At 36.1% G+C, this 19,910-nt stretch overlaps 1 protein-coding gene across 1 annotated transcript; it reads right to left on the bottom strand.

Annotated features, from left to right (window-relative positions):
* Positions 1–2,316: 2,316 nt before the first annotated feature.
* Positions 2,317–19,667, bottom strand: LOC18427100 (SNF1-related protein kinase catalytic subunit alpha KIN10). Its single transcript, XM_088857401.1, has 11 exons — positions 19,461–19,667; positions 16,766–16,956; positions 12,690–12,874; positions 12,349–12,531; positions 11,445–11,576; positions 10,848–11,033; positions 8,040–8,129; positions 7,873–7,956; positions 5,239–5,379; positions 4,483–4,719; positions 2,317–2,736 (listed from the first exon to the last, which is right to left on the bottom strand). The coding sequence occupies exons 2-11, from the start codon at positions 16,947–16,949 to the stop codon at positions 2,623–2,625; spliced, it is 1,536 nt and encodes a 511-aa protein (XP_088713527.1). The 5' UTR covers positions 16,950–16,956; positions 19,461–19,667; the 3' UTR covers positions 2,317–2,622.
* Between the last annotated feature and the right edge of the window lie 243 nt (positions 19,668–19,910).

Here is a 19,910-nt window from a genome sequence, read left to right as displayed (position 1 = left end):
AACATAAATAGAAGGGTGTGGTTTCTATAAGGTTGTGGCAGTAAACAGTCAAAGTAAGGCGTACTGTCAAATAGTATCGAAAGATGTTTCAATTCTGAATAAATTCTAATTATAAAATTTAAAGGTTCTAAAATAGTGTAGATCAAGTAGATCTATCAACACTAGAAAATCTTGAAATTTGATGGTCCAAAAAATACATTATAATATGCATTATTTCCAAAACTTGAAATCCATCTTAAGGTTGACGATCGATGTGAGGATTTTTGGACATCGAAACTACTTCTTTTAACGAATTTTTGAGGTGTGCCTTAATTTGTACAAGGCTTAGCCCTTATATAAACTTTTTCCTAAATCTATAAACTTTTTCTCAATTCAAATGAATCTGTGCTTTGTGCTACTTTTTGTAATAATAACTTTCTTTTTTTCTTCCGATTTTGTGTCATGTCAAAGGGCATATGTAGCTTGTAGTGGCATATGGTCGATTCTATCATCATTTTTAGAGGACATTTTTGTATTTTGGCTGAGTATTTGACTAGTGTTTTTTAAGTTGTGTAGCCTTAGGCCTTATGGTGGATTACATGAGTGAATCTTGTAAGTACTTGGATATGTTTACACTCATGAAAATTGTGAAAAAATCGGATGCGATGGTCATGGTAAAATTAGGGTTGGCAACGGGTCGAGTCGGGGTCCTTCGGGACCTGGACCCAAAAAAACTATTATGGGACCCAAACTCGAAAATATAATGCGAGACCCGGATCCAGACCCAGACCCAACCGAAACCTATTGGATAGGACTAAAAAATTAAAACATCTATGTATTTAAACATATTCTAATGTATTTTCATAAATCTGGAATGTGGGACCTAGATCCTGACCCGAACCCGAATAGTGTTTGGGTCCAAATCGACCCCCCAGGTCCATTTTTTAGACTCATACCTGGACCCAGCTCAGGACCGGGTCCATTGCCACCCTAAAATACTTGCCCTTGGGCTGCCTGCCAAAAACAAAAAAAAAAAAATTGGATAGGCCAATTTTCTAAAGAATAATGATCCTTTAAGACACTCCCACATGGGGTGTGTAAGACCCTAAATGATCACCATTAAATTTTGACACAGATCTCTAAAAAAATTATCACATGAGTGTAGGACTTGACTTTTCTAAAAATCTAGGCCAAATTTAATGCTGATCCTTTGAAATCCTACACATAGATGTAGTCATTTTTCTTTTTTAAAATAGGACAATTGTTTCATGCATGCTAGACCGTATTTCTACATTCGTAGTCCAGAAAGTGTAAAACATCAATTTCAAAGATGGATACAAGTAGGTGTTCCATCTAAAAACAATGGAAACTAGCGATCCAAATGTTTTTCTTCCTGAAATTATTATTTCTTGTTTTTAAAATTTACTTATTTTTCATATTCATAATCTCCACGTTAGAGATTATATGTCCTTAAAAATTAAGTACTAAAATCCATCTCAAAAATAGATTTATTAAAAAACCTGCATTTCTACTTGGACCGGGCCCTCTAAAATATATTATTTTCAAATAAAAAAAGCTTGTACTATTATAGATAGGCTATGGTACAAAAGAAAACGTGGGTTCCAAATAAATTAGTGAATAAATTACATGTAATTTAATAATCTACTTTTTATTTTTCAAAATCTGAACCGAACATTTCGTTTTACTTACAGTAGATGCCGGATGATTTTGAAGTCACGGTCACATAGAACAAATATCAATTTGTTGTCATGATGAAATCTTAATGAAGAGTTACAATCGGCTTATTTCCAAGTCGCCCAATTTCCAAATCATCAAATACATTCACATAAAGTTCATAGCATTGTTGTCAAATTCGCTTCACATTGCAAAGCTTTAGGATTTTAGGTCCAGACCGAAACGAAACCTGATGTTGTCTACTTCAGGCCGAAACACTGAATTGCTTCATTTTTCTCACCAAACCAAGAAAAACTCCAAAGCGAATCTAACAACATTGGTTCATGGACATCCTCGAATTCCCGAAAGATTATCAAACATAATCTGGTTGATTCCAAGTATTAAAATACCCGGCTTTTAGCGCATTAGTTTCAAGTTATCCCAATTTCTAGAGCATTAGTTTCAAGTTATCAAACAGGTTACTAGTCTATGGTGACATTGAAGATTATGAGAGCTTGAAATTTTGGTTTAGCTATAAAAAGATGGTTCTTGTCACTGATAGCATGAGATTCTGATATCCCCACTGTTTTAAAATCCGGCGATCCAGATCAAGAATCCGGATCTAGAAGATGAACTAGACACCAAGTGCCAAAGCATAACCCATGAACAAAAAGTCCACAAATTCATAAAATTGGGCGGATTTGGGAAAAACCAGGCGCCCCAAGTCTTAAGAGAGAGAAACTGCCCACATCCCCTTCCACGCCTCAATACACAGTTCACTCAATTATGTAACAACATAAAAATTAAAATAAACGAAAAGCGGGGAAATTAAAGCTCCCCCCACCAGTTATTAAACCATGCCAAGCTTTTGGTAGCTAAGCATAATTATAGTAGAGTTGTACATTCATTTTCTCTCTCTAAGATTTATACAAAGAAATACAATGCAGTTTTTGAGTACTGACCCATAAGTCATAGAACTCGGAGTTGTGCGAAGAAGGCAGCGCATAAATCCAGAAAAAGAAAGGGTGGGCCGTAAACCCTCTGGAGATCAAGGAGATATTTCTCTTCCCTGGTCTTGTAGAGCTGCAATTTGGGGAAACACCAAATAAATGTGTGTGTGAGAGAGAGAGAGAGAGAGAGAGAGAGATTTTCAAGCACAGTCAGCTTGATTGCTTTTTCCATTATTTAGGAGCATGTTTCACAGGTATATCATTCCTTTGGGGAGGGGGAGGGGGAGGGGGAGGGGGAGGGGGAGGGGGGAGAGAGAGACATTTGAACTTTTCAATCTTAATCAAACTGGAGGGGGGAGAGAGAGACATTTGAAATTTTCAATCTTAATCAAACTGGAGGGGGGAGAGAGATTTGAACTTTTCAATCTTAAACAAATTAGAGGGGGAAGAGAGAGCTTTGAACTTTTCAATCTTAATCAAACTGATTCTCTTTCCATATGTTATGAACATTTGTTTTGCAGTTGCCATTATTTCTAAGGGCTGAACTGAGAAAGAGAGAGAGAGAGAGATGAATTTTTCAATTTTTTTTTTTTTTTACAAGCATAAAAAAAAAATTGACAAGCTATGTTCAAATATTTCAAAATTAATAAAATGAATCCTCTGCCAGAAATATGTGCAGTTATCATTCCTAAGGACTAATATTGTATGCATGAGAAATGATATCATGTAACTATGCCATTATAATATAATGAAACCGCACTTCTAAAAAGCCATATTTGTGGTATTTGAATAACCCAAAATTTTGCACACACAATCTTTCATCTCAATAATTAATCTCAAAAAAAAAAAAAACATTTGCACCCTATATATGGTCAAAATAAGCCCCCTCCAACAATGAATCTAAACCGTCCATTAGATGAATTTCAAGATCTAGGCCTTTATGAATTCAAAATATATATATTTTTAATGTTGTTAATCTAATGATAATAAAGTTATCTAAAAAAATTGGAAAAAAAATAAAAATCCTTCTAAAGCCTAAATCTAAATATCTCACCAAAATGAACGGCCTAAGTTAATTGGGATAAAAACACTTTCTAGGTTGTGTTTTCAATTTTTTTTTTTTTTTTTTTTTTTGTGATTGTTCATTAGAATGAAAAGAGTGTATATTTTAAAATTGGGTGTGGTATATATAGAGCCGAGGCTCTAATAAATCAAAGAAAAGCACACTTTCAAATAGTGTCGAGAAATGTAGTTTAAATTCTGGAAATCTTTGTGATAGTCCTAAAATATATTTTCATTTTTTAATTATAAAATTTAAAACTTCAAAAATAAAAAATAGTGTAGATCGAGCTGCGGTTTATATAGAGCTGAGGCTCTAATCAATCAAAGAAAAGCACACTTTCAAATAGTGTTGAGAATGTAGTTTCAATACTGGAAATCTTTGTGATAGCCTTAAAATATATTTTCATCTTTAATTATAAAACTTAAAGCTTCAAAATAAAAAATAGTGTAGATCGAGCAAATCTATGGAAACTTGAAAATCTTGAAAATTGACGGTCCAAAAATGTGTTACAAGATGCACTATTTTCAAAACTTGAAATCCATTTTTTTCTCATTTCCATGCATCTTGATGTTGAGATGACCAATTTGAGGATATTTGGGTATCAAACAACCTCTTTTGAGTGAAATTTTTGAGGTGGGCTCTAATTTGATTGTTTAGAGCTTCGGCTCTATATAAATTTTTTCCTTTAAAATTTGGGTCAAACAAATGGACCTAACATAGGTTTTGAAGATCATTTCATTATATTAATATACAACTATAGTGTGAAATCACTCCCCTAGTGGTGGGTTGGGGGGGAGGGGGAGAGAGAGAGATTACCTGAAGCTCAAACTTGAGCACATTGGGTGATCCAACTGCGACACCATCATTTTCAATAATGGCTGGTTCATCTCCAAAGATGTGGTTAGAGTCAAGGGAGTTCTCAATACCATTTTCAGGCTGACCTGGTAACCATCTACATTTCATGTTGTAGTGGCCTATCTTCTTCCAAGCCACATTCAACTCTTGGAGAGCTTTCAGGACCTCAGTCATTATCTCTTTGGGCTGAGCCCGAGACTGTAAAGTTACCCAACGGATCAGAAACAACTGCCTTTTCAGTGATAGTTATCTATCTAGAATGGTCGTATTTCTCAAAGTAATCAATCATAAATGTAATCGAAACCAAGAATTCAATCAACCATAAACGCAAGGTCTTTTGCAAAACTCAAATAGCAAAAGATTGACATTAAGATAGTTAAAAACCAGTTTTAAAATAGTTATGAATTCAGTGATTTATGTCTCTAGAATGGCAACAACTTAAAGACCACCTCCACCAATTCGATCATCTTTCTAGAATGGAATTAAGCCCACTGCATATCTAAAATTGCATTCTTTCAGAGTAATCAATGGGTCAGAAACTGCGATCAATTGTTTCTTTAAACCTCTGGAAGGCACCCAGTCATTCTCTCTGAAAGGCATTTTTTACCGTGTAACAAAAGAAGCCCAAAAGGTTGTGTATAATTCCAACTCTCAAATGGTAAACAATAAAATTAAAGATATCCAAAGAAGTAGAAAGAGCTGAAACACATAGATGACCTGAAGTCCAAGAGCCCACTTCCTTTCGGTTGGGTGTTGTGGCCTAGAACCAATACCTTGATGGTCCATATATCCAGGCAACCGGTGGCCTGCAGTGGAAGGAGCAGGATCACCCGGATGCATACGAGTAAAACCACATTCCTGAACAACCATAATTAAAAGGCACAAAAATTAATTCTCAAAAAAGAAAACTCCAAGCAAAATTAAATATAGATGATGGACAAGAAAGGAAACACATAAAATACATGTAGATATGAATGTAAGAAACGGCATTTTTTCCCAGGTGAGAGAAACCGAAAGGAAGGGAAATCTAAGTTTCTTACAAGTCATAACCAATAAAAATTGATGGTGAACAAATTATATTTCTACATATATCTTTGGACGCTCCGAAATGTGAATGCTTAAGATGTTTGAAAGGAAATATTTAAACAAACATTAGAATCCAAATAGAAACCAGAGGACATCACATTTAGGGCCAAATTCGCATGTGCACACCATATCAAAAACATAGGCTTTATATTATACTGGGCACTTAACAATTTCAGAGGTTTAATCCCCTGTAACAATTTACACGGGCTAAATAAAAGGAAAAATGAGCCGAATACCTTTGATTATGGCCTTGAAACCTATACATTCGTTTCTAAGGAAGAAAATATACAAACATATCAAATGAAAAAGATAACATCAAGGGCATATTGGCCCATATACTTGTGGATGTATGCAAGGATATTATCCTTCAAGTCTAGTCTTTCTAAGAAAACATGACTCAAGTGGATCATAGAAGATGATTATCTCACTCTCTTTTCCCACTCTTTAATTCTTATTGAAGTAAAACCCCACAAGAATGCTTATCTCTATTAGACTGTGTCTATCGAAAATATGCGACCCCCTCTTCAATCAAGAGATTCCCTTTTTATACTATTATAGTTTTTCAAGGGATAACCAAGTAATTTCCCATCTTTGAATCTTCACCCTTCATCTTCATCTTGGGCTTTATCCCCTCATTTGAATCACAGAATCTTCAAGGCGTAATTCTTATCTTCATAACGTCGATACCTTTCATGTTTATCTTTTCATGTTGCTAATCTTACTGTTTGGGTTGTTCATGCAGGTATCTCTTGATGATGATCATTGATACTCATCTTGAATTTCAAACATTTGAACCTCATGATCTTGCGGGAGCAAAATCAGGAATCTGTCATTGTTGTCAATAGATTGCAACCACTTCAATTGTTCAACTTAATCCATGCCACACCTTTTATGGGTGGTAAAGCAATGAGTCAAGAATCTAACGGCTTTGCTTTCATGAGAAACCCGAAACCCCCCTCGTATCGAGGAAGAAATCCCCATTTTGGTAACCGAATGTCGCACAGTCCATAAAGCTTTTAAGGCCTTAACTGTAGAGCGATGAGGATGATGGGTTAAGCCATCTTCGGGAAGCTTTAAACTGTCGATATATGATGATGATGGGTTAAGCCATCTTTAAGCAGCTTTAAACTGTCGATTGATATGATGATGGGTTAAGCCATCACTGGGCAGCTTTAAACTACCAAGATATGAGGATGTTGGGTTAAGTCATCTCCGAGCAGCTTTAAACTGTTGAGATATGAGGATGATGGGTTAATCCATCTCCGAGTAGCTTTAAACTGCAAATTGATATGATATGGGTTAAGTCATCACTTGGCAGCTTTAAACTATCGAGATATGAGGATGATGGGTTAAGCCATCTTCAAGCAGCTTTAAACTGCCGAGATATGAAACTTCAAGGAGGAGGGTTGTAATGCCTCAAACATGGATCCTTGAGAGTTTCGGCTTAATTTCATAACACAAAGCTCTGGGGTGTCAATCAAGGCATATCTCATCTGACGGTGGATACGGATACAGGTTAAGCCAAGTCCCAATATCGCCCAAGTTATGTCATTTGAGGCATATAAGACCTCAACAAAATATCTTTGAGGGACATATGTGAACAGGTGTCACCAAGAACCATGCTCATATTGTTTGTTAAAGCATCTATCCAGCGTGTGTTACCGACTCCGCTCCATACTTAACATCTTCAATCAAGCGTTCGTTTAGAACGCACTTAGTCTTTGTATGGGGACTGATAATGACTTCTCAATCATTCGCGCCCCAATCTCCATTGGTTGTTCATTGGAATGTATCTAGTTTGTATAAGACTATAAGTACACCCAACACTCTTTTCCCCCCTTTTTCCCAGTTTTTACTTTTTTCAGTTATCCTCTTTGCTCCCTCCCTCCATTTTCAACCATTTCCTTCAATTTCACCCATTTTCATTATAACCCATTTTCATTATACTGAATACATTATTTCGGTATATATAATTCTTACACATTCATTTTTATCCTTCAAACTAATTCATGTGTCATAAATATTTTATCCACTCCTACTGTAAAGAGAGAAAGCAAGCAAGAAAATCAGAGAATCCTTGAGAAAACAGAGAAAGAATGATGATCCTGGTGATTAATGTTTAAATCCTGGTCAAGATTGTCCATCCATGCAGAGATATGCAACAAGGAATAGATAAGGGATATGATATTATCACAAAGTAAAAACTCTCCATGGTAACTTGCTGATTGTCTAAAAAGAAAATAAGTTATCTTAAAATTAACTCACCATAACTTCCTGAAATTCAGCTCCCAGGTAGCCACTGGAAATTCGAAAACGATTGTCCAAAAGTAAAAAATAAGCAACAGTTGCCTGGCAAAAGAGGTCGAGAACACTAAGAGATCAGAAAGTCAAGCGCCAAATACAAAACTAAGAAACATCATGTCTAAGACTACCTCATTCTGTGCTCTGCTCCGGAGAGATTCAATTAGTTGGTTCCGGTCAAACCCCATTTTAACAACCTCTTGAAGGATATCCTCATCAATCTGAAAATTAAAAGATGTATAGAAGGGTTAGGAGCTGTGGAAAGAAGGAAAATTCACCACAACAATATTGAGGTTGTAGTCATGTACACAAAAACAAAAGGGAAAGCATAACATTATCCAACAGACTCTGGTTTTGTGTAGTCCAATGAACTATACTTATCCAAAATGCAATTCTAACACAACCGCTGGATCATCTGGGACATCAAATGGCAATATTACAAGGAGCCATGCGATGTCAGTATAATAATGACTCGTACCCTAATATGCTAAGGTTTCAACTTTCAAGTAATCCTTAAGTTGGTCACCTTGATTTAGGGTTATGAGCATAATCAAATTTTTTCTCCAGCTTACAAATAGGTTAGTACTCGCTCATTCACCTCAAACTTCATTCAGTTCCTGTGTATTTTACATAACCATCATCAAATAACTTTACTTTTTAGTTTGACTCCGTATGGGACTCATTTCTCTAATGTTATTTATAAAAGGGTGTGGTTTGTAAAAGCTTGCCACCTTAAACAATCCAATTAAGGCGCACCTCCAAATTTTAGCATAACATGTAATTTTCGTGTAAAAAATTCTTCCGAATATCTGAAAATATATTTTCATCTCTAATTATAAAATCTTAAACTCCAAAAATGGTTAAAATCAAGTAGATTTATTAATATATGAAAATCTTGAAAAGGGATGGTCTAGATAATCTGTTGCAAGATGCACTATATCTGTGACTCAAATTCTTTTTTTTATATATATATTCATGCATCTCGATGTCAAGATGATCAATTAGAAGGTTTTTCAACATTAAAATAACATTTTCTGGTACATTTTTGAGGTGCATCTTTAATTCTACATTTTAAGGTTGCAACTTTAAATAAACTTTTTCCTTTATAAAATAACTTGCAAAATGATGTTGTTGTCTCAAAAAATCCCTATTTAGCATCTAGCGAGATCCAATTAAAGAGAAAACCAATGGCAGATAGGTCCTCGAGAATAACTTTCTCAATAGAGACATCCACAAAAAGTTTACACAATACTGAGAGGATACCTCCAATGTTCTGCAAAACTTCCTCTAGGAGCCTTACAACTCACAATAGAATAAATCCTGTTACTAGGTCCTAGTTCCTCGCTCTCTTGAACTCCACCAAATCGCCGCCCAAAAGGTAATATGCTTATTTTGATTTCCTGTCTTGCCTTTTGCACTGCCACGCCTGTATTTTATTCATAGTTTCAAAAAGCGCTAGGCGGGTCCTAGACGGCCTGGGGGGTCCAAGCTGCCCAACACCTAGCCTAGAACCTGGGCGGCCCAGTTGAATCTAAAAAGGCTACAGTTATATATTGTATAAAATATAAGAATTAGGTATTTAGGGCACATCAAAATTCAAAGTATACTACACATTAGCACACACTCCGTAAGCATAACCATAAGTCGGTCCATATCCAATTCAAACTTAAAATTTACCAACCAAATTACCAAACCAAAGTTACCAAATACCAAACTAATGGAACTACAAATCCACTATGTACAAGACTACAATAACACTACGAAGAGGAAGAAAACAAAAATGAAAGTAATACTTGAAAACTTAAAAGAATCTTCAATAGTTCAATCAATATTCAAAGTTTAATCATTATTCAACATCTCAAAGAAAATGTAGCCATATTCCAACCAGAATCACCACTCCTATTAGATCCCGAAGAAGACATCTCAAAATAATATAACGTATACAAGCAATAAAAAAAATCACTTACTTTGATTGCTCAATCTCCTAACTTCCACCTTATAGATGCTTCTAAGGAATCAAAATCTTCTAAAGAAAAACCCCAATAGATTTATAAAACATCAAAAATTAAATCTAATACCAATGGGTGATGTTTTGATCAATTTCTCATAACTTTGAGAAACCCTTCGATCTTAAAAAAATCACCAAAAACTAGTTTTTTGGGGGCTCTCTCTCTCTAAAATGGACTCTAATGAGTTTTAGATTTCAAATGAACCTAAAACCCTCATTTTTGGCCCCTTGGAATAAAAAAAATTGGACAAAAATAGCCCCCACCGAAACCTTTTTCCACCTCTGGGCAGTGCGCTATACCTAGGCGGCCACCTAGGTGGTTTCATGGGCGCCTACCTAGGCGCCCAGGAACCTCTGCTTTTGTTGGGCGCCTAGGCCTGGGCGATGTGCCCAGGTCCCCCAAATCTGCCTCGACGGCCGCCCAGGCGCTGGGCGGCCCGCTTTTTGAAACACTGATTTTGTTACTTCTTATTGCATAACCCAATAAGTCACTAGAGGGAGGCTCTGCTCATGAATAATCAATGCCAGGAGCTGCTGCAGTTAGGAAGACTAGTTCTCAAAAGCCCAAAGCTAAAACCCCTCTGCAAACTCATAAGGCATCAACCCAGAGTTTTCCTTCTAACAATAAATGCCGGTTTAGTTTTTAATCCACATGGAAGCTTTCATTTTAGCATAATTTTTTTCCTTGGAACTAAGTATGACCCGTGTTGGAGACAATTCTAACCATAACACACAATTGATTTGATTTAAATTCCTGGTCATGTGGGAGGATTTTATGCAAAAATGCCTAAGAGCAAACATTTAACTGGTAACACAGTGAAATCTAGCTGAGATGGCAAGACTGATTAAAGTTTTAGAAAGATAATCAATTTCCCCTAATTAGTAAAATAATCATAAAAAGACCCTCAAGAGTGGAAAAATTCAATCCTGCCTTTTTAGCCTGTTGCTGTGTGTCAGGTGGAGGCACAGCCAAATAGCGGGGCAAATGAGCTTGGAACCAAGGATGCTGTCTGATCTCAGGTATTGTCATCCGTTTCATTGGGTCAACTACGAGCATTCTTGGAATCAGGTCCCGTGCTAAGGGTGACAAATGACTTGGAAGAGTATATATCCCACCCTAAAGGACAAGAATAGAGAACAGCAATTTAGCAACTGATCCATTTTGTACATGGAGATATACCAGATAATAACAAGCTAACAACATTTACAAAGTAAATAAGAAGGGAAAGTATAGAGTATAGTTGATGGACTATGGAAATTGAGGTCCAATGGGCTCCTAAACCTCCAACAAAATGATGGATGATGATGCCAGAGAGTGGGACTCACAATTGAGGGCCATGTCCTTTTTTGGTTGTGTCCCACTCTCTCTCTCTCCATCACCATGATTGCACTTTGAATTGTCATGATCCCAATGGACTGTTTCCTCCTGGTCCATTGGACAGTAATTTACTAAGCCAAATATGTGCCTGTGTGTACGTACATACTAATCCAAATAAGAAAACCATTCAAATAGGAACATGGTGCATACCTTAATCTTCTTGAATAAAGTTGGGATATTTTCATCATCAAATGGAAGAGTCCCACAAAGAAGGGCATACAAAATAACCCCACAGCTCCAAACATCAACTTCAGGACCAGCATATAATTTACCCGAGATAACCTGTACAAGAGGAAAATAAAGTTGACCTGAACTGAGAAACAGATTGAAATGTGGCATCTACTTCGAATATAGGATGGTATGCCCTACACAGTGTTGCATGTAGTTTCCAAACAGTAAAATACATGTCACCTCAACTGTCCATTGTTGAGATGAATGTTCCTCCACCAAAGGGAGCACAGAGTGGATAACCAATTTGTATCAACCATCTGTAGTCAACAACAGATGGTTAAGGTGTATGGCAGTGTGTCAAATTAAATGCATCAGGGCATGTTTTAGTGTGCCGAATTAAATGCATCAGGGCATGTTTTGTCCTTAAAATACACCAGTCTGCACAATTTGCAGTAGACAAAATGGATGCTTCCTGGTGAGACATACTGGTCCTTGTGGATTTCACCATTTGACATTTGGGATATTCGAGTTATATGATACAGGGTACTCAAAAATGGCTCATCCACCATCTATTACCAATGAAGAGACGTGAAGATTAACCATGGGAGGGCCCAATAGGGGCAGTTACACAGTTACAGTAGTCTAAATTGTCACTGTCTGTATTGGATAGGGAATACCCTTTTCAATCATCGTACCATCCTCAATTCTATTACAGTATACCAACCCTTCATTTTTTTCAATTTTTAACAAAGGTGAGTCCCATCCATCTTCCCCATTATCTTTTCAGTTATTATAATTATCTGCTCTACTTTTTTATATATTAATAGTAAACGAGCATTCAATAAGGATCTCTAATATTTTAGTAGCCATCCATAACCCATACCTCTGGAGCAGCATAGTTTGGGCTTCCACAGCTTGTTTTCAGAAAATGCCCATCACGCATCACATTGCTCAGGCCAAAATCTGCAATCTTTACATTCCACTTAGAATCCAAGAGCAGATTCTCTGGCTTAAGATCCCGATGAACTATCATATTCCTATGGCAGTATTCCACACCTGAAATAATCTGTCTCCAAGCAAACATATTTTGCATTAAAATCTTTAAAAAGAAACAGGAAAAAAACAAAAAAAGTAAATACAATGTATATCCTTAAGAAAAATACATTAGCAGAATATCATATCAGTCCAATGCTTAGTCCTTGACAAAGAAAGTTGGTAAGGTACCTGCTGAAAGAAACCCCGAGCCTCCTCCTCCTGGAGTCTACCCTTCTCCACAATAAAATCAAATAGCTCCCCGCACTTCACATACTCCATAACAACATATATATCAGATGTTGTTTCTATAACCTCATAGAGTCGGATAATGTGGGGATGCATGAATAATCTCAATATTTTTATTTCTCGTCTCACTGCAAGAGCACTTTAAAGTATCAAGAAAGACACTGCTTAAAAGGCTCTATAACAATCATAGTAGAAAGCCAAAATCAATACAGTACCAGAAGCACATGCTCGTTTGAGTAAATACATCAAATTTTCTGAATATTGAAAAAGTGAGTGTGACACCATATTTCCGCTTTCAGATAAAGTTGGTCTCAGTCAAATACTGGATAAGGCCCTTCTAGCACAAATTACTCTCATACCCTTTTTATTCTGATGTCTGGAAAATTGGACAACAGTCGGAAGAAAGTAATGCCAACTCTTTCCTTTTGCATTAGTAAATTAACTAGTAAAAAATGTAGATTGATTCCTTCTTAAATGAATGCCCTCCATGCCCATTTTCCTATAAAACAAAAAATGAATTCAATATACTCCTAACATAGATCAAGTTCGTCCTAAATTTTGAAAACCCGACCAAAATACACACTAACAAAAGAAATTAGTAGAATATAGTCAATGGCACTAAGAAAAAGAAGGCATAACAGGCAAAACATTGGAAATAGGCATTTAATTACTATCCAGAAACTCCAATGTTTTATTTTCAAATTGGCACATCAATCACTGCCATGCTGCTTATTTTTTTTTGGGAAATTTTATCAAATCACACCTGAGAGATCAACTTTTTAAGATTTCACCCATCCAACAATTTCCAACAATTTATGACCTATAATGATGTCTCCTAGAATAAGCTACTTAAAATTTGATCAAAAGAATGATGGGCGTGCAACAGAGGCCATTGTGGGGCCCGTTAATAAAAAAGCATTTCAAAAAAAAATATTGGGCTATATGAGATCAGATCAAAACAACCAAATATGTTAAATAGTTCTCTTAGGGGCGAAATCATAAATTTCCTAGAATTTTTCCTGGTAAAAACTGACAATGAATTGGAGAAATTCAAAATAAGTACAAAAAATGAGAGGTATCTGTTAGGATAAAATTTTGAGTGTATTTTAGAGATGGCCAACCTTTGATTGATGCTAACTTCCATGATAAACCACTGCATTGAGTGGGGTAAATAGGGAAAGAAATAATACTGACAACACACTTAGTATTATAGTGTACACACCCATGATTTCTCATGTCTTCTGAAATTACTCAACTATGTTTTATTTTAAAATGTCACAAACAAATACCATTAAAATGTCACAAACAAATACCACGCATTCTACTTATAATTGTTTCAATATATATTTGACCGTATAAAACACAATTTGGGAATTGTTGCCTTTTAGAGTATTTATAATCATCATTCTGTTCATTGTCACCATACCAACTCGATTCTCAGACGTGATAGAAAGCATGAAGGTGATCCTACCAACACATCAACAAGGACCGGTGGTGTGAGTTAGTTCAGCGGAAAGCTAAAAAAGGGCAAGGAGTAGGCCCAAAAGGACATGGTTGGAAGTTGTGAGAAAATATATGGGGATTTGTGTGGAGACCAGAATTCGTGTAGCCGACCCCAATTAGTTGGGAAAAGGCTCTGATGATGATGATGATTATGTTCTTTGTCAGAGTATTTATTTCTTAAGTCAATGTTTGTATCATTTATTTGATGAACAAAGAAATTTTGCTAGAATAGAATAGAATATAAGCAAGACCCTAGGGCAGACTAATGTACAAATGTGAAAGACCAAAAATAAGTAGAAGAGACAAAGAGAAAAGGGATAGAGAACGGAAGAATCGAGAGAGGAGGGGGTGGGGGGGGGGGGAGAGGAAGAGAGAAAGAGAACGAAGAAGAAGGGGGGAAGATCTCAAGGTGACGTCCCAACCCCAGGGACAGATCTAGAAGCTACAATACAAAAACTCTGGTCGCACCCTTGCCCACCCTTTCATTGATAATACATCAGCCTTCCTGTGAAATAACATCATAGTCCCCCATGAAATGACATCAACCTCCTCATTAAACCGCCAAGGGAGAGGCAAAATATCTCGCTTGTTGCTACTACTAAAGGCCTGTGAAAGAACATCATAGTCCCCCATGAAATGACATCAACCTCCTCATTTGTCCCCCAGGGGAGACGGAAGATATCTCGTTACCACTACAAATGTCAAAGATCACCATGAAAAACATCAAGTAGATCCACAAAGCCAATCCCTCCTTCGAGGCCCATCAAAAGACGTTAAAACAGCCTCCCTCATAGCCTAATTGAAACCCTATCTCAAAATGACACAAATGCATGCCTTTCAAAAACTCTCGTCGCCAATTCTGTCAAATCACAATGCCTTTCAAACACTCTCGTCGCCAATTCTGTCAAATCACAATGCCTTTCAAAAACTCTCGTCGCCAATTCTGTCAAATCACAATGGTTCAACTCAGGAAAACTCATTGAGTCAACTCGATTCGCCCACTTCCTCAAATTTATAAATGAAAAACTCAGAGAGCCCGAGGTTTTTGTTACATATAATTATCTGTTTCATTCGAATAGCAGTTCCCAATGTAGTAGCGCTGTTATGTCCCTTGGCGACAAGCTGGGTTTAGGAATTTATTATGGACATAGTTTTTCTCCGAATTCTTCAAAAGAATTTGATAAATTCACCCAATTCTTTCAGAGTTTATTTAACTCGGCGAGTTAACCAGATTTGGCATTTGATTCTATCACCAAGTTCAAGTTTCTAAATGCTGGTTCTAACTTTAATGCCATCCATATTCCAAAAAACTATCTCTATTCCAGATGGGGGCAGATTGCCCCAGGAAGAATCATCAAAGTTCAACTTTATCACACCACAATTAGGGAGATACCAGCCTACCAAAGGCAATACCATGTCCCATCAGCTAAAAAAATCCATCAATCCACAACATGTGAACTCAGGCTGTCACCACAAAAGTAATACAGGTGTCCTGAATCCCTTCTCTGAGAGTGGAAACCAAGATCCCACTAACCCTAAAAGTGTGATTGTTGCATTCCTTCCACATAGCAAGAGTGCAAGACTACAAAGCTACTACACATCAGCTTGCCCTTCGATGGTAACGACAAGGAAAATCACACCCAAAGAAATCCCTTCACGACACAGCATGACCCACTCCAGCCTTAAAGAGGCTGAACATACAGGGCAAACATTTGTCACTACCTTACAATGAGTTAATAGGTTTCACATTGACTCTGACGTCAATGTTCACATGTACAAAAAGAATTTTTCTTTTGCATATTATATGTTTGTTTTATGCTTTTTTATTCCTCTTTAAATTAATAAAATGTGGCTTTTATTCTTATTCACTATGTTTATTGGCTAAGTCATGTAGTTTTAATATTGAATTATTTTGGTCTCGCTCTCTCTCAAAAGCTCAAATATCACATTGGTTGAATACTAGTTTGCATGTGTTCATGCTTGAATATACATACATAGGGACATGCATGCATGTAGACGTACAAACAAATAAAAAAGTAACAAACACATATGCACGCAGGGGTATACATGCAAAAATGCATGTAATTCATCCAAATTTAAAATAATAACGGATAATAAAAATGTACAAGTGCCTATATGCATCAATTGCATGGTTCAATCCTATTATTCTTTTACTGTCATTTCAATCTTATTATTCTTTTACTGTCACTTCAATCTTATTATTACAAACTGCACAATGAGACAAATGCAATAACGACAAGCCCACCAGAAAACCTGTCAATATCCTTACCTTACAAAGTATGCCTGTACTCTATGGAGCAATGACACAAATAACACTAAGTAATTTAAACATGGGCATCAATATTCATTGTTTCACCAGTCCTCGAGTCAGCCACCATGGTCAATCTCAGGTTTATTACTACAAAATCAAAATTTCCAAACCTAACAAATACATACAATTTCCTAAGTTTAGTTCACGAATCTAGTCCAGCTGGAACCACTAAAACATGCCATACCTTTGTCTTCCATTTCCATGCTCCTTATCTTCCTTCGGTTCAGGATCTTGATAGCAACTTTATGCCCTGTTAGAACATGCTCCGCAATTTTGACTTTACCAAATGATCCAATGCCAAGTGTCTTCCCAAGCCTATAGTTGGGTAAAATTGTTTCAACGCTGCTTCCCCCCCTTGGTCCATCCATTTTCCTACTAAGAAACATTAAGAAATGTTTAAACAACTATTTACATTGAAAGAAGTTGGTAGTAATAAACAGAGAATATGAAAAGCAGATTCGAGAGAGCATTAACAAATGCATGTAAATGATGCCATAACAAATAAATATACATCCAAGTCAGAACATACACTTGAAGATGTGGTACACACACACATCATAATGAGTGTAAATGCACATGTGCTCATGTATGAGCGTGTTGTGGGCAGTGGGGTGGGCATTCAGTTCAAGCCACTTGCCAGAGAGATATACTGCTTTTAGTGATGAAAAATCACCGCCAGCGGGTAAATTATCACTTTGCCAAGCTGTACCGTGTCTAAACATGGGAGGGAGGACGAGACACCAAAATTTGTATTAGGGATATCTTAAAACTCAAGCCCTTTTGCTTTGCCTAAGAAAAATTTCCCCACATTGGAGAAAGACGGCTAAGGAATGATAACTTTTTACAGCGTTAAAAGGAGCCTCCATTAAAGTCATGATCTTTCCCACATCAATTTGTGCATAAGGGAACAAAACATCCCTGATCCAAAGATTTGTGTAAGCAACTAAACATGGACAGTCAGTACAGAAATAAACTTTTCTTTCATGGGGGGTGCAACAAAATAAAACAACGGCATCTTTGAAAATTTTTAATAAATAAAACAACCAACTAAGCCAGTTACTTGCAGAGTAGGACATTGCCTCCAGAATGTCGGGGACTCTGAGTATGAGATATATATACTAGACTCTGATCCAAAGATTTGTGTAAGCAACTAAACATGGACAGTCAGTACACAAATATACTTTTCTTTCATGGGGGGTGCAACAAAATAAAACAACCGCATCTTTGAAAATATTTAATAAATAAAACAACCCACTAAGCCAGTTACTTGCAGAGTAGGACATTGCCTCCAAAATGTCGGGGAATCTGAGTATGAGATATGTATACTAGACTTGAATATCGATAATGAGATAATCATAGCTTAACCGCCTGCTCATACCCAATAAAGAACAATATGCTTATGTGCAAAAATCGGTCCTTACAGTGCCATCAATTAGAAATTGTAATTAGAACATACAGCTTACAGGAATGCCTACTTCTACTTTTACAGGATATAAGATTGGTAAGATGTCTAAGTGAAACTCTTCCTTTGTGACCCTTGTCGACCAAAAAATGTGTATGAAGGCGATGAGATGATATAGGGAAGGTAGGTAGAAGTCACCCCACCACACACTCATTGAAATGCGTACCTCTCTAAGAGGAATCTAAATCTGTTGCATAACAGTCATAAAACAATATTGCCAGAGGTATGCATAGATGAACTCATAATGGCAAGTTCTTAGCAGTGCAGTTCTAGCTTCTATATTTCTTTTTTATTGGATAAAGAGCTAAATAAATTCTAGATAATAAATTTTTAATACATAAAAATACTAATCCACAAGTGGCAACACTCCTTCATAGCGCTTAACATATGAAAACATAACCCAAGGTTCTATCTATTATTGCTAATCATCAGAAGTTATCAAAGAAATTTACCGTTCTCTTTTTATCCAAAATTTTATTTATTTTTATTTTTATTTTTTTACGTTTTTGGTTTCAGAGTTATCAAAATAAAAATCTCATACAGCCAAGTTTGAATTTCATATTTTATAACTCAAAGACTCAATAGTAGGGGGCAAACACTCTTTTGCAATCATCAAAACAAGTTACACAATTAAATATGTTTTATAAATAATTTCCTGCTCAAATGTGTGCACAATGATTTGTATCAAAAGGTACAACGACAGCAAGATGCATGCATCATTTTTTAATGAAAAAGCATAGAACAAAGCAGACTCGGCAAATAGCTAAAGTACCAATATAAAAAATAATAAGGAAAAACAGACATAACGAAGAGCAAACTAAAGAGAAATCATGTGAAGAGAATGAATCAGCAATAGAGATAATGGACACCCAAGAAAGATTAATTCTGACCAAACTAGTAATCCAAATTCAGGTTTCAAGTGTCATGTATATTTCTCTTGGATCGCATATAGTGCACAGACACCATTACAACCAATTATCACCAAAAGGAAAGCAATATTTAAACAAAATTTAAATAATACTCACATGGTAATCCATGCAATGAACCACAATCAATTGAATCTATCAAAATAATCACACATTACCAACTTAACAAACTACAATAAACTAGACTGAAACCAGACAACACAAAATGCAGAGAAATTGAAAACATGAAATAAAATCAATATCCATGCATGTCAAAAATGGTGATTCAGCTGCTCAAACTTATGGGAAATAAGTGATAAAAAAAAAGAGCAACAGGATTTTTAGAGATTTGAGGGCAAATCAAGGATAATGGATTTTATTGAACCAAACAATACAAAAAATAAGCCTTGCCAATAAAAATCAATAATTCAAAATTCAATCTAAGAAGTATTAAAAAGTAAAGCAGACTATCCCAAAAACTCAACAAATTTAAAGAAATAATCGGAACAAACCTAATAAAATCCTCAAATTTTCAGGATAGAAAAGAAGACCCTAACTCCCTATTCCATAACCAAACAAATGAAATAGAAGAAAAGCAACAAGCAAATGGGAACCTAACAGATGGGATAATAAAAAGCCCTAGAATCACAGCGAAGGCGGAAAACCCTAGAATTGTGCAGGGGACATGGAATGCGTACCTGTTCTTGCAGCAGTGGTCTGGAACCGTAGCCCGTTGTTCAGCTGGAAAATATAATCAACGAAGAGAGAGAGAGTTCCTGGGCCCTCAACGGTCCCTTTCTTGATGAACGGTGATGACTACCTTTATATTATTTGAATACAACTTAGAGAGCGAAAGTTTATTCCATTTATTTGAGGAGGAGAGAGGGAGATTATTTAATTATTTAATATTAATTTATTTAGATTATTTAATTGTGTAATATTCTTTTATATAACTTTTAAAC

This window comes from Amborella trichopoda, chromosome 1 (genome assembly GCF_054954075.1).
Source record: "Amborella trichopoda isolate Santa Cruz 75 chromosome 1, AtrichopodaSantaCruz75HAP2 v2.0, whole genome shotgun sequence".
NCBI lineage: Eukaryota > Viridiplantae > Streptophyta > Magnoliopsida > Amborellales > Amborellaceae > Amborella > Amborella trichopoda.
This window is presented reverse-complemented; position numbering and strand designations above follow the sequence as displayed.